We start from the raw sequence: 15,870 nt of genomic DNA, 5'->3' as shown, positions 1-15,870 counted from the left end.
TAAATTCTCGGATTATCCACTGCCCACATCTTTTTCCGTGATTTTTATCTCAGAAAGTGTTGTATGTCTAACTCTTCATAAAGTTTATCAACATGTACACCAAACGCTCAATCTTCGCGTGCAACCTTCGACATCACGCATGCAGGTATTCCTAATCGTCGGGCTGTCGATTAGGGGAACCCTTACATTTTTGTCCTGTATACGCTCCACGAGTGTTTTTCAGGGAATCCAGTATTTTTTCTAGTAAGACTGGATATCTCTACTTTCCATATATACCAAAATTGCCATACTTTTATTGGAAATAACCACCTGATAAATACTTTTCTGGGAACCTATCTTTAAATATCGGATACCAGAAGCCCATCTTTTCACGGTAAATTGACCAATAAGTCGAAGACTATGGGTGATATTGAGTTAGTAACTAAACCCCATTTTATTTTTGATTAATAAAAACACTACATACCTGCTTTAACACACGCTGGCGTTAAACAGATTTCTGCTTCCCCTTCTTCTGTTTGAATAATTTGGGACGTGGGCAAGTATATTTGCTGTGTTTGCCCGTTATCATCATAAAATATTTGCCCGGTGGATATGTATTTCGCTTTTTCTGACTTCGAGGAGTGCATGTCGTGAGTGATGCCAGGGTTTGTTGAATCATCTACAAATAAAAAAAAAATATAATAATTAAAGATAACGCTGCATCATTTGCCCTTTTCGATAAAATATCACATTTCTATGGTCTTAATCCACATTAATGTGTACTCAGATGTAATTAAGAAAAGTAACCGTAATATCAACAATACTGTTACCACAGTCTGTCAAGATCTTATAAATAAACCATATAATGATACTATCTGTCAAAACTATATAATGATACTATCTGTCAAGACCTATAATCAAACCATATAAGGGTACTATCTCAAGACCTTATAATCAAACCATATAAAGGTAATTATAAGGTCTGGGCAATTATATTTTTCCATCAAACTTCTCCCCAGGAATTTTGATACCAAGGTAAATTTTCTTGGAGATGAAACAATACTCAATGCCCGTCACTTCAAGCAAACAAATCTAGAATAAGAGAGCGAGAGAGAGAGACAGACAGAGAGAGAGAGAGCGATGGGGTTTAACGTCCACTCGACATAAACTAGGTCATTTCGGGACTAACATATGATTCAATTTTATTTGAATAATTCGCTAGTGCGTAGGGGTCTCTAGCAGTGGGAGGAAACCGGAGAACCCGGAGAAAACCCATGAGGTTGGACAGGTGGATGCGGGTCAGTTCATCTCACAACCGTTTCACCCCGGGCTGTTTCATTCCAACCTGATTTTTTATCGGGCTGTTTCATCCCCCTTGTTATTATAATAGCAGTCAATTACCTGAGTTGTACTTATCGTAAAATAAACTGTTAAACACTCACTTATTGTTAAATAAACAATAATGTATGGAATAATTACATATTGACAGCTGAATCACTCGGCAAAAAAACCATCATGGACTCTACGTATTACCAAATAATCAACTAAATTGCGCAGGAGCCCCTTTTAAATAAGCCAAATTAGATTGATATTATTTCGAAACCATAATTAATTTTAAAACTGATCGTTGATTTAATTTCCGTACTCGAAATGAAACTAAACATCTCCAAATATAAGAAATCTGAATAAGAATTCATTTAGAATATCAAAATGCGAAAGGTAACACATTGTGGTCTAAACTGTGTGATAAGTTATAAAATAAATCGTAAATCAATGGAACCTGTTGTAAGGTGGACACTGCATGCTTTCTTTTAACGTTGGGTTATTTGAGACGGCAGGTAGTCTGAACATCTAAAGGTTACACGTGTCGAAATAGTGGCTACGTGCAATTTTTTCCTTTGATCTGTTATATCACTGGCAATCCTGTTATAGTGAAACAACATGCATGCAAATGACTATACAGTGTATTACAAGCTGAATGTTTTGCTATGAGCATCGCTCGATTGTAAACAATGTAATTTTAGTGAAATTGGTGTCGAGAATTGGTGTGGATTCGGAAAATAAACTAAAGCGTATACAAAGAAAGAAGTTGGACACTATTCATATTAAAATTGCATTGACATCGTATAAATAAAATATTCGGAAAATAAGCTAAGGCGTATGCAAAAGAAGGAGTTGGACACTATGATAAAATTGCATTGGCATGTTGTTATTTGTATTAATGTATAAATAAAATATTAAAAATTCATGTTATACCGATTTTTAAATTTGTGGGATGAAACGACCCGATATAAGTGGGATGAAAGGACCCGCGTAAATTTGGGCTGAAACAGCCCAAGATGAACCGGTAGTGGGATGACACGACCTGCTCCCGTTCCCGGATAGGTGACCCTACACTTTGTCACATACAACCAGTTTTGTTTTGACAAGGAAAGAATGAAAACGTAGGTTCACTTGGGTTATAGGACACTGTCATATCTTATAGTCCGGATACTATAGAGTGCTAACACGACACAGACTGACGTCAACAAGCTTTATGCCATTAATCTACAGACATCGCGACAAAGTGGTAATGGTCGACAATATCAATGTCTTACTAATGACAGTAAATGTATTGTACTAATAAAATAACAAGATGGTGATTAGGCTAACATTATACTCTTTATAAATAAATCTACTCTCATCTCTAACAAATAAAATAGGAGTTAATGTCCTGCTGCTTCAACCGAGCTAATGGAGACAAGCACAGCCTACAATGTGTTAAGAGGGAAATTTTGCTACTCTTAATTTCCAATTTCAAATGTCAAAGGGTTCTATAATGTGCACAAGGGGAAATTACACACTAAAATCTTAAGGAACTTTTCTGCTTTATCTGGACCAATGAAGACAGGCGTACGGCGTGCTATGTGCTATTTAAGAAATTTTTTCTCGGCCAGCAGCGCTTTGACCTACTCTTATTTCGAATTCCAACCAACTGTCAAGGGAGATCTTTTATGTCCACAAGGGGAAATCACTGGGGTTGTCAAAAAATATTGCTATATCGATATATTGAAATACGATCATCTGTGATGCACTGTATCGATACATTTTTGCTGTATCGATATTTTTCTACTGTTATTTTATATTCAAATTTTAGCTGGACTGTTTAAACAGACTTTATAATCAGTCATATTTTTGAGGCATTGCAGTAAACAATAAGTCTGCAAAGACAAGACCAAAGTTGTAAAAACATAAAAAAAGACATGTGTATTCACATAATTTAGTATTATTCAGTAAAAAAATAAGTGTCAAAGACCAAAGTTGTAAAAACAATAAAACTGTGCTTTGTGACAAACTCTGACTTTATCGAAGTATTGCAATACTGTAATATATTGCAATACTTTTTGTCAAGTATCGCAATATATTGCAATACGATTTTTGCATGCAACACAAAACCCTAGAAATCACAAAAGAAAATCTTGAGACACTTTCAACGCAGGGACCTCCCTGCATCTCCAGACCTACGGCGTCTGCTAAGACGTTAAATCCAATTTCCATTTTATTTAATTGCATGACATTTATTTATAAATGATTAACAATATTGCTAGTTTAACAAAGACAGGACGTGGTTATTTAAATTAATATTAATGTTACTAGTTTAACCAGATTCCGTATAGAACTCATTGATAACTTAACATTTGCAGGAACTTTTAAAAAGTAAAAAATTCCATGCCAGGAGATTATCAACTATTGTAACGAGAACTGTCAGCTTTTTATCTAAATCTTACGTATAGAACTCATTGATAACATTTACGGGAACTTTTAAAAAGAAAAAAATTCCAAGACAAGAGATTATCTACTGTTGATAATATATTTTGTTTTTCTAAATTAAATGGCAAATAATCAACTTAAAGATACATTATGGGAGATTCGATAATGAGTTGGCAGTTCTCATTATAATAGTTAAAAACTAAATAATGTAAAGACAATTTGCTAAAAATTTCATTCAAATTAATCCACTATGAACCGAGAACTAAGCGATTGAAATTTCTGCCTAGCCTCGATCATCATTACTAAAATCAGTACGATAAACAGCAGAGTTGATTATGGTCTGGATAGGTTAATTAATGTCTAATTAATAATTTAGATAACATTTCAGGCCTAAAGAAAGACCTGCAATAGACATGTATGTTTAACTGAACTTTTGTAATTTGCATCATTAAGGAGATGATGGAGTATAAATTCATTCGGATGAGACAAAAAAACGAGGTCCCGTGTATACATTGGCATGCACATAAAAGATCCCTTGGCAGTTGGAATTCGATATATGAGTAGGCCATAGTGCCCCTTGGGCAAGATTTCCCTCATAGCACACTGTATGCCCAGTCGGAGCAGAACAATAGGACATTAAACCCCATTTAATTTCATTTTTGGGCCTCCCAAATTGGGCCCCACATTTTCTACAACCAGTTCTGTACTTAGGTCGTACCATTACATAACAATTACTCACTGACCGATTAAAGATACATTATGGGAGATAAGATAAAGAGATGGCAGTTCTCGCTATAATAGTTAAAAACTAGATAGTGTAAAGGTAATTTGCTGAAAATTTCAGTCAAATTGATCCACTATGAGCCGAGAACGAAGCGGGTGAAATTTTCGCATAGTCTCGGTCATCATTACTAAAATCATTAATATAAACAGCATAGTCTCATTTATCCACTGTTTTGATTTAAATATCAATGGCCGTTAAGCGGCATATAGGAATCTAATCCAGCCAACATCGAAGGCTAGCCTTGACATCGAGAGCTGATTATGGTGTGGATAAGTTAATTAATGTCTAATTAATAATTTAGATAACATTTCAGGCCTAAAGAAAGACTTGTAATAAGCAGATTTTGCTCTTGCATAATGCATGTTTAAATGAAATAAGATTCTGATGACAGAAGAGAAATTGTCGACCGTACTCGGTAGAATGTATGTTACTCAGATGCTGTTACACATTCAATAGAGTTACTAATCTCATTCAATAAATGTTCTGTTCATCTCCCAGAAATTCACAATTGAATTATCTAACCTTCCTATCTTTTTACCAACTTAATTAAACGTAGGAATCAATAATGATTACCAGTTTTCAATTTTATCACATCTCGTAATATTCTTTATTCTTAATGTATTTAATTTATCCTGTCGTGTTCCAGCCGATCGTGTTTATTAATTCTCTTGATGCTTTTCAATGGAAGATTTGATTTTGTCGTAAATAAAATGTCGAATAAGGTTGGGTTGATTTGATCAGTGATCAGGTAAGCTCCGTAACAAACAGACCCCCCACCCCCTCCCTTACAAGAGGCGATGAGGGGCAGCTAAGGTAAGTTCATTAACAACCAGGACCACCACAAGAGGCGATGGACAGTTAGCCAAGATAAGTTCATTAACAACCAAGACACCCCCCAGAGACGATGGGGGTTCAACCAAGGTAAGCTCTGTAATAAGGAATAAAGACACTCTGAAAGGTGATGGGGGGGGTAGTGAAATAAGCTCTGTAACAACCAGGACCCACCCTGCCCACCAAAAGTAGCAGTAGGAGGTGAGGGGGGCTATACTATATACCGGAAAACACCGGAAAACAACAGGAAAACTACCGTAAAACACCATGTTATACTGAATACCAGAAAACACGGGAAAAACACTAAATACCGGAAAACACACTAAATACCGGAAACTAACCTAAATAGGTAACCCGGAGAAGGGCTATACTATAAACCAGAAACTAACCCTAACCCTAACCCAGGCACACAAAGGACCAGGCTCCCGGTTATCTATTTAGGGTGCCAGTCTCCGGGTTACCTATTTAGGGTATTTTCCGGTATTTAGTGTGTTACCTGGTATTTAGTGTTTTTACAGTGTTTTCCCGTATTCAGTATAAAATGGTGTTTTCCGGTATATAGTATTGCCGGGGTGAGGGCAGCCGAGGCATGTTCTGTCATCAGTCCCACGACTAAAGACCCCTTACCCCTACGCGCAAGCGAATCATTGAAATAAAATTGAACCATGAGTTAGTTCCGAAGTGACCTAGTTTGTGTCTCTCTATTAAAAGAAAAAGTTAATTCGGACATGATTAATAATATTAAATAGATTATAGGAACCATGTGGGTATTTTTCTTCTAGTACTGCGAAACTACAGGAGATAATTCGACTCCCATATATTAGATCTACTGGGTCAATGCCATGCTTCACAAGAGTTTTATTGGCATGGAGATTTAAAAACAGATTTGTCATGTAAGAATTAGAACTAAAATAGAGTCCTAGATATCTAAATGTTATTCTTGTTCCCAACTTTCCTTTTTTATATAATTTGATTAAACGTTTCCTGATAAAATTACACTCGTATAGATAGGATCAAATTTCATTGAGAAATCAATCCAGATAAACACAACCACATGAAAATAGAATTCTAATGTTGTTTTTTGAATATCAGTGAGCAGCTTTTAGACTGATGTTAGATTATACACCCATTTAGATGTTTTGGTACATTGCAGTGGACAATTAAAGAATGAAATTGGAGAGTTAGTGAAGGTGAGCTGAAATCTACATTACATGTAACTCTCTAGAACATTCTACAATGTAAACTGGCCCAATAAGGGAGTGGGGAAGAGTGGGGGGTGTCAGCAGGAGAAGCTGACCCATCAATGGAGGGAGAGAGAGAGAGAGAAAGAGAGAGATGGGGTTTAACATCCACTCGAGACACAAACTAGGTCTTTTCGGGACTAACATATGGTTTATTATTTGATTTCAATAATTCTCGTAGGGGTCTTTAGCAGTGGGAGGAAACAGAGGACCCGGAGAAAACCCATGAACATTTTACTAGGTAAGCTGGCCCATCAAGGGGGTGGGGAAGATTGGGGGGTGTCAGCAGGGGAAGCTGACCCATCAAGGGAGCGAGAGAGAGAGAGAGAGAGAGAGAGGGTTTAATATCCACTCGAGACACAAACTAGGTCTTTTCGGGACTAACATATGGTTTTTAATTTGATTTCAATAATTTGCGTAGGGTTCTTTAGCAGTGGGAGGAAAACCCATGAGATTGGACAGGCAACCATACTCCTTGTCACGTACAACTGGGGATTTGAAACCACGCCAGTTGACTCAATGATACAGCCTGCACGTGCTAACCATTCGGCCATCCAGCCCCCCTGACCCATCAAGGGGTTGGGAAGAGTGCAGGGGAAAGTGCCCATCAATAAAATGAATCGGACAATCACAAATTTTTCAGAATTTAGTGCCATGATTTATTATAGCAATGTCAAAATTACAATAAATTAATATGAAATGAAATGAAATGGGGTTTAACGTCCTACTGTTCTGCTCCGACTGGGCTAATTAAGATGGGCATACACTATGAGGGAAATTTTGCCCGGGCAGTGGCAAGGGATCTTTACGTGCACACCAATATATACACAGGTCCTTGTTTTTGTCCCATCCAAATGACTATACAGCTGTCCTTGTCAGGCCCTCCGTTCTGCATCACTGACAAGGGGAAACCCAGTCGGAAAATCCTGATGAACTTTCTTGGACAATGCAGGGATCGAACACGCGACCTGCAGGCTAGTGAGCCAGCGTCTTACCCACTTAGCCACTACACTCAATAATTCTAATAAATTTTTAGCTTTTCGCAAAATTAATATCTAAAAATAAGAGCTTTATATTTGTTGATGGCCTTTGTCTACAGAAGTTCACAACATTAAAAAACTCATGCAAGGGTGTAGGGTGCCCCAAAACGGCTTTCAACGGCCGCGAGAATAAGAGTTAATTAATTGGATGTCATACCTTGAAGTTCAGGTTATAATATTAATTCTTGTGTCCTTGAAAATATTGGAATAATCGACAAAGATATCCACAAGACTTCATCTGCCTGTTTTAAGACACGTTATTCGAAATAAAGAGTATCCCCTATAACGACATATTAACTGTAAAATGCACAACCAAACATCTTGGTGTTTTATACTTTTCTACTCGAGACCACCCTCATCACTCGTGATCAGAAACGCATAACATATCTCTAACCTTAATCTAAGACAAGTTGCCAAATCTAGTCACTAACCATGGAATTTTTACCTTTGACATTTGCCCAAACTTCATCAATGGAATCAGTTTCATTGAGAAACCATCGTTAAAATTCTCACGATGGTTGTTACCACCGACCAAATCAACTACCTAAAGGTCAAATCACACCTTCCAATGTTTTTATGAGTATTTACTATTCCGCATAAATTTATAATCTCTTTGACCTTTTTACCATACAAATTGCACAACCTAAACAGAAAATGGGTTGGGAAATTTCCTCAGGTTTATACTGCATCAATCATCATCACATGATATATAAATATCTCTAAGTTTATATAAGCAACACTATTTATAATTGAATGTTTGTATAATAGAAAAATAAAAAAATTGCTGAAAATTCTATCATCACAGTAAAATAATTGGCTGTTCATATTCGATAGTAGTTGTTCCCAAAAAATTTAATTTCAAAGTGTTGAGAAATTTGGAAGAGATTTTCTTTTCTCTTGCTTGCGCGTTGGGGTCGTTAACAGTGGGAGGAAACCGTAGTACCAAGAGAAAACCCACGAGGTTGGACAGGCAACCCTACTCCTTGTCACCTACAACCAGGAAATCGAAACCACACCAGTAGACTCAATGACAGACCTTATGATACAGCGTGCACATGCTAATCATTTTGCCACCATCATCAAAGTAAGATAAATGGCCGTTCATATTCGAAATGCATGTACATGCCAGAACGAAGCTTATAATTTGGGTTTAAGACGATCAGATCTTCTGATCCAACGCGCATTTGTTATCCATTCGACCACCCGACTCCCCACTTTCATAATATATGTGAACAATTTCTTTTGTTGTGCTTTTTATATACAAATGTATAAAATTTCATTTCATGTCATATTTTGTTCCCCCTTGTCTAGTGTTGCAAGAAGGGGAGGGAATCAGCGTATATGAGATGTTGGCATGTAACATCCTTTATAGTTACTTTCTTGGCAATCTGATTACAATACAGATCTATATTTCGTTTCATTTATTTTACTTTCGATGGCCTACACTACATGAAGGTCTGACCATTTGTAGTGGAAGGTCGCGTCAGTTGTCATGCGAGCGGCTTTAGAACCTATGACGTCAGACATTCATTAATCAATCGATGTTGACGTTTCTAGTGGCTTAACCAAAGTTTTGTGCACCTCACCCCAAAAAGTTGCCGTAACAGACTGTTTCATTGGCTAATCACTCATATCATTCAGAACGCGGGTTATATAACAACTTTTCCAGATCCTAGTGTAGTAACGACAAGTAAAACGGAATTTTGAACTATAAAAAAAGGAAACGAACGCGGGTTATATAACAACTTTTCCAGATCCATGTGTAGTAACGACAAGTAAAACGGAATTTTGAACTATAAAAAAAGGAAATGAAATACGATCTGTGTTTGTCAGATTGCTTTCTCAGCAACCGCAGCTCAGTTTCAAAGGAGTACAACCCACATTCAGTATAAACATTTATATACATGAAAAATGGAAATGCCAAGAACTTCATTAGTAAATTCTTTCCATAATATTTTCAGAGCCAATGAAAAACTATATCTAAATCATCTTCTTATAACTGGTCCAACCTCGTGGGTTTTCTCTGGGTCCTCCGGTTTCCTCCCACCGTTAAAGACCCCTACACACAAGCGAATTATTGAAATAAAATTAAACCATATGTTAGTCCTGAAATGACCTAGTTTGTGTCGAGTGGACGTTAAACCCCATTTCTCTCTCTCTCTCTTACAACTGGTAATTTAATGTGGATAAAATTCAACAAGTGTCAGCCACCTGTGGAGAAAATCTATCCAGGAGAATGTTTTCAGAATATAAAAACAAATAGAGAGAGACTGGATGTTCTCAACTAAACTATAAACAAATAGAGACGGGCTGGATGTTCTCAAAAAAACTATAAACACATAGAGATGGACTGGGTGTTCTCTACTAAACTATAAATATTATGCTATGTCTAGTGTAGAATTTGATCCACTCGCAGACACTTTAGTAAAATAACGTTCAATAGTTTGTTATTGCACGTGTAGATTTACTGCGTGTATTTACTGTGTATATAAACAATAAATATCTCATACATACAATATATCTACCTGCTTAACTTAATTATTTATTTAGGAAATAAACTAATTTTGATAATGTTAATGTTTCGACAAACCAGTATTTATTTAGGAAATAAACTAATTTTGACAATATTAGTGTTTCAACAAACTACTATTTATTTAGAGAATGAACTAATTTTGACTCTGCAGCTAACAATATTAGTATTTCTAATATAAACGGAACTACTATCTTCCTAATTATTTATTTAGAAAGAAAAAAAACTAATTTTCACTCTGAAGCTACGAACTAACAAGCTAGTGGAACTACTATGACCAATGTGTAGGTCATAAGTTATATTATTATTTTTTAATTCTGTTTTTAATTTTGGATCTATATATTAATATTCATTAATGCTTGGTTAGTCATTATAGGCAGACGGCAATTAATCTGTCAGTCAATTTCAATTATTATAGACTGGCAACTAAAGTGGTTGATCTGTTATGTTTCTTCTAACTATTGTTTTAAATGCTAAGTGCTAAGATGGGGGGTCGGCAGTTTTTGATCAAACTTATGGTATGACACCCCCTAGGGGCAAAAGGTAACATGCTGAAGTGGTTACAGTCTGATGTCGCTCTAAAGGACTGTACAGGAATTATTCATTTTATGGGTAAAATTGCGGTTTTCACATGTGTATTTATCACCTTTTTTAAGCACAGACTGCATTCTATGGTGTAATAGCAACCTTCTAATTTTGACCCTGTCTGATAAAGCGGGTGGTCAACTTCTACCCCAGCACTAATTTGAAAAAAATCAGTACATACTAATTTTGTGTGGACTTGTTTTAGTGTACCATATTCACATTGTCCTTATAGTGCAGAAAAAGATACACTGTAACTTTTTCTTTCATGGTCGCAAGTAGAATTTCTTTGGATGGTTTTGAAGTGCTAAGCACATAGTATCCATAGGTGTAAAAAAAATGACCGGAATGCAACATACTTAAAATATACAGCTTATTGAAAAGTGCTAAAAGAAAGCTTTTGTGATACATTTTTGCGAATTTAATTAGAGAAATAAAATGTTTGACTTTTATACGTTTTCATCATATCCATAGCTATTATTTGTACCATGTTGTACTCTATATAAGTGTGTATTTCTATTTATTGTATATTTGGTATTGTCGTATTGTCCCTTTAACATATTTGTTGTATTGTCTCTTTAAGATTTCATTTTCAAACAAGTTACCGAAAATGGCTACAAAATGTTTAATTTCAGAGCATGTTTCCACTATTCATTTTGGGACACATCCACTGATTTCTACAATACAGAAATGTGGAAGCTTAAATATTAACGGCAACGAAGCCTAATTGCGTCGAAGTGGGTGACATTGAACAGTGTAGTATGGTAGCTACAGCTCTCGGGCACCGTCAGCTGCACCTTCAGGGCCGAATTAGAATAAGAGAGGCCCTAGGCAAACCCCCTGAACAGGGCCCACGACATGGACCTTGGGGACCTGGGACAAGCAACTCGCTGAGAGGGTGGGTCGGGGGAAGTCATGCGGTTGGTGGTTCGAATCTCACTTTTAGGTGAATTTTTCATTTTCGTTGGATTGTTTTATTTAAAATAATGTCTATTTGAGAGTAATGGATATGTTTGTTAAGATTTAGCACGTCGAAACTCCAATGGAAGGTCGTGAACAACTGCAGAAGTCAATTCCCGTTGACGCCAGATGAGCCATGAACGATTACAGGCCTTTGAAAGTATTTTTTTTCAAGATATTTTTATAAAACAGATACTAATGTATTTTAGGGCTGGTAGTAAACACCATATGAATGAAAAGGAAAACAAATTGTTAGGTTTTTTTTATCTACTACGGTTAATTATTTCCAAAATAGGGAAATTACAGGTTAATTTCATGGGTTATTGTTTCCTTTACCTAGTTTTTGTCAAGTCGATTCCGGTCATTTTTACTTTTTGTATCAAATGTTAGGAGGTTGCTTGTTCACGTGAGCATAAATTTTTTAAACCCACCCCATGAAAGAAGTAGCTATAGGGCGTCAAACTTTGGGTGACGAAAAATGGGGAATTTAGACAGGCTTTGATATCCAGTCCGTATACAGATCTCGTTCGCCAGAATCGTCTGAAGTTAATATTGGGGTAACAGCACCTAGTCATCGATAAACTGTGTGAGTTTGGTCTTTCTGTTACGTATAGTAAAGGTGTAAGGACTTGCCAAAGTTGGTATTTGAGAAAAGACAGATTTTGGCAATTTCACCATATGAAAAATGTTTTTTCAATTTTCTCATACAGGAATTGAAAGATTTATCTAATATTGCACATTTATGTGTTTTGGGACTATCCCAACTTATAAACCAAATTTGGTCAAAATCTGTGATTGAAGCCTTAGCACCTTCTGCATGGTTTTCTCGCGGACACGCTCTTAAGTCTTAAACCTTCAATAATTATATGTTTATGTCAACACCTTTTATAGTAACTAATTTATATAAATAGACAAATGTATTTAAAACGATTCATGAGTTGGAGAGACCAGCTTAGGGAACCTATATACTAGTCGGAGGTCCGATTGATAGGAAATTATAAGTTTTTTAATTGTTGCTGTTATTTGCTCCTGAAATAAATTGTTGAAGATCTATTCCAAGAATCTGTATTCATTTCCAATACTTACAGAACACACGTTAGCGAGCCACATTCCTTGAAAGTTGCACGATGTTACTATTATCGTCTTAATTTTTTATTTAGAAAGAAACTGTAGCAAACAATTTTCATGATTCTACGAAAGAAAGATAGCTAAATTTCACCCTGCAACTAACAACAACTTTTGAGATTCTACAAACTATCGGAGCCACGGTGGCTAAGTGGTAAGACGCTGGCTCGCTACCGTGGAGGTCGCACGTTCGGTCCCTGCATTGGCCGAGAAAGTTCATCCAGATTGTCAGTGGTGCAGGACAGAGGGCCTGACAAGGACAGATGTCTAGTCAAGGGAATGGGACTAAAAACTGAAGTCCTGGAATACATTGGGGTGCATGTAAAAGATCCCTTGGCAGTTGGAATTTGATATAAGAGTAGGCCTTAGTGCCGCTGCCCGTGCAAAATTTCCCTCCATAGCACACTTTATGGCGTATGCCCGTCTTCATTAGCCCAGTTTAAGACCAGGTAGAACGTTAAACCCTATTTCATTTCATTTCATTTCAACAAACTAGTGGAACCAGTACCTTTTTAATTATTTATTAAGAAAGAAAGCAAACTAATTCTCAATCTACAGCAAACAATTTGAGTGATTCTACGAACTAGTAAGTTCGACATATTGGTCGATATCTTTATTATGATACGAAACAGCAGGTTTATTTATTCCTTGAGGGGAAGAAAAGATAACAAAATATAAACACAAGCAGTCTAATGAGTAGAGAATTAAGATGTCTTAATTGACAGGATGATTGTATCTACTTCCTATCTTCATTTAATTACTTCCAGTCTTTTACAGTAATCACCTCTCTACCATGTAAAAATCTTTGGATCAAACTGTCAGTTGTGTTTACTGATCTGCCATCTGGTCAGACCGTTGAAAGAACAACATCTTTAAAACGGCTTAATTGTCGTTTGTATCTTTTGGACAAGATCTATTTTTTACGACTTAAATGTATTAAAATTTATTCAAATTTATTTTTTAACATTTGATTAAGGTGGTCATTTTTATTTTTCGGACAAGATCTACTTTTTATGAATTTATTCTGTCTTGCATAGATCCGTTGTCTCTTGAATCGCTTCCATGTCTCTGGTGGTCAGATATATTATGTTATTTTCATATAAACTAATTTAATCGAGAGAAATCTAGGAGGACGGCTACCCACTTATAGATAAATAAAATAAAGAGATTGGAATAGTTATTAGCGGATGATTTAACTGCCAATACAACTACTAATAGGCTACCAATACAAAAGGAGAGAGAGAGAGAGAGAGAGAGAGAGAGAGGACTGCTGCGCCATTGACAAGGGCGCACCATGCCTGATGAACTTTCTCTGCCAACACTTGCAAACCTGAGACCTTGAGAGAGAGAGAGAGAGATGGGTTTAATGTCCACTCGACACAAACTTGGTTCAATTGTATTCCAATACTTCGCTTGCACGTATAGGTCTTTATCAGTGGGGGGAAACTGGAGGACCCGGAGAAAACCCACAAGATTGGACAGGCTACGCTATTCCTTATCACATACAACATTGGAATCGAAACCACACCAGTTGACTCAATGCATGTGCTAACCATACGGCCATCCAACCCCCCCACCCCCAATACAAAAGGAACAGTTTTTAGAGTATGACAATGTCTTACCATTTGAAGATTTAACTGCCAATACCACTACCAGTACCAATACAACCATGACTAATAAAGCTAATAATGTGATCAGAAGACCCTCCAACTTTGTTCTCTTTCCAGCCCATGTTGGTGATGGACTTGACCTGTAAAAAGATGGAAAAGAAATAGAAACAAATGAAGCTAAACATTTTGTCATTAATCAAAAAGCAGAGCACAAAAAAATGCATCTATTGTCAAGTATGCCCTACATAACACATTTTGGATCGTGCAATTCACCGCCTATATTCCAAAAGCTATTTGTTTGGTACTCAGAGGTTTATCCGGGAAAGAAGCCTTTGACTAACCCCAAACAAGAACAATGGAACAAAAAGATTGGATCTTGAAAAAACAAACTCAAAAACATAAATGTCAGCTGATTTAGGCTTACATATCCCAGTCATATTGCCTTTTTTTGTTTTTTGAAAAATGTAATTTTTCTATGACAATTTATAACTATTGATTTCCCTTGCTACTGCAAGATCAAAACCTCACATGGCTCACAGAACAGTCTAAGGATTGATCTTGGTGTTGGTCAAAAAAGTTCCTCAGGTTTTTCTACCCTGGACAACCCTGTCAGTGGTGCAGGCCAGGGGGAAGCAAGGGGATGGGGGGGGGGGGGTAAGGAACAGTGTCTAGTCTTTCAAAGAGAGAGAGACACACACACAGACAGAGAGACAGAGAGATAGAGAGGGTTTAACATCCACTCGACACAAACTAGGTCATTTTTGGACTAACACATTGTTCAAACTCATTTCAATAATTTGCTTGCACCTTTGGTCTTTAGCAGTGGGAGGAAACTGGAGGACCCGGTGAAAACCCACGCGGTTGGACAGGCCACCCTGCTTCTTTACTTATTGTACTCAATGGCGAGCAAAGAGCCCTTGAAAGCAGAAATTTGAAATAAAATGTGGGCTGTAGTGCTGCTGTCTGGTCAAAATATGCCTCATTAGCACACTGCATGCTGTATGCCCATCTTTATTAGCCCAGTTAGTGCCAAAAAGTAGGACATTCAACCCCATTTCATTTCATTACATTTTCAATAATTAATTGAAAATAACATATTCAGTAAATATTTCAACAAAGACACGAGTAAAAGATATATTTTATTTACTCACCCTGCAATTATAACATGTGTTTTACCCTCCTCCGCGGTTCCGCTCATTGTTTTCTCCGTTGATGGCTTCAATTTTATTGATGGAGAATTCACAGGCACAGGTAGTTGCTCAAACGTTTCTACAGAGAAAAGAAAGTGAGATGAATCTCTGAATGCGATAAGTAAATATCCTAGAAGTTAAAAGAAATTTCTGATTCCAATAAAGCGTGAATTTTTTCCTAAGAACACAACATTTTTTCTCCCTTTTAAAAAGATTGTAAATGTGTGTTTAATGAGTTGAGAAAGTAA

At 36.6% G+C, this 15,870-nt stretch overlaps 1 protein-coding gene across 4 annotated transcripts in view; it reads right to left on the bottom strand.

Moving 5' to 3' along the window:
* LOC126827118 (neprilysin-4) overlaps positions 1-15,870 on the bottom strand; it is a 73,966-nt gene that overhangs the window by 34,758 nt on the left and 23,338 nt on the right. For 3 of the 4 annotated variants that reach the window (XM_050556319.2, XM_050556320.2, XM_056102414.1), the window contains 3 exons: positions 15,584-15,701; positions 14,445-14,572; positions 464-658 (listed from right to left, as the gene is read on the bottom strand). In XM_050556319.2, the coding sequence (XP_050412276.1) occupies positions 464-658; positions 14,445-14,572; positions 15,584-15,630 (370 nt within the window). In that variant the 5' untranslated portion in view covers positions 15,631-15,701. Of the gene's footprint in view, positions 1-463; positions 659-7,782; positions 7,906-14,444; positions 14,573-15,583; positions 15,702-15,870 lie in introns of those variants that run through there. The other variant, XM_050556321.2, reaches the window with a different exon arrangement.

Source organism: Patella vulgata, chromosome 7 (genome assembly GCF_932274485.2).
Source record: "Patella vulgata chromosome 7, xgPatVulg1.2, whole genome shotgun sequence".
NCBI lineage: Eukaryota > Metazoa > Mollusca > Gastropoda > Patellidae > Patella > Patella vulgata.
This window is presented reverse-complemented; position numbering and strand designations above follow the sequence as displayed.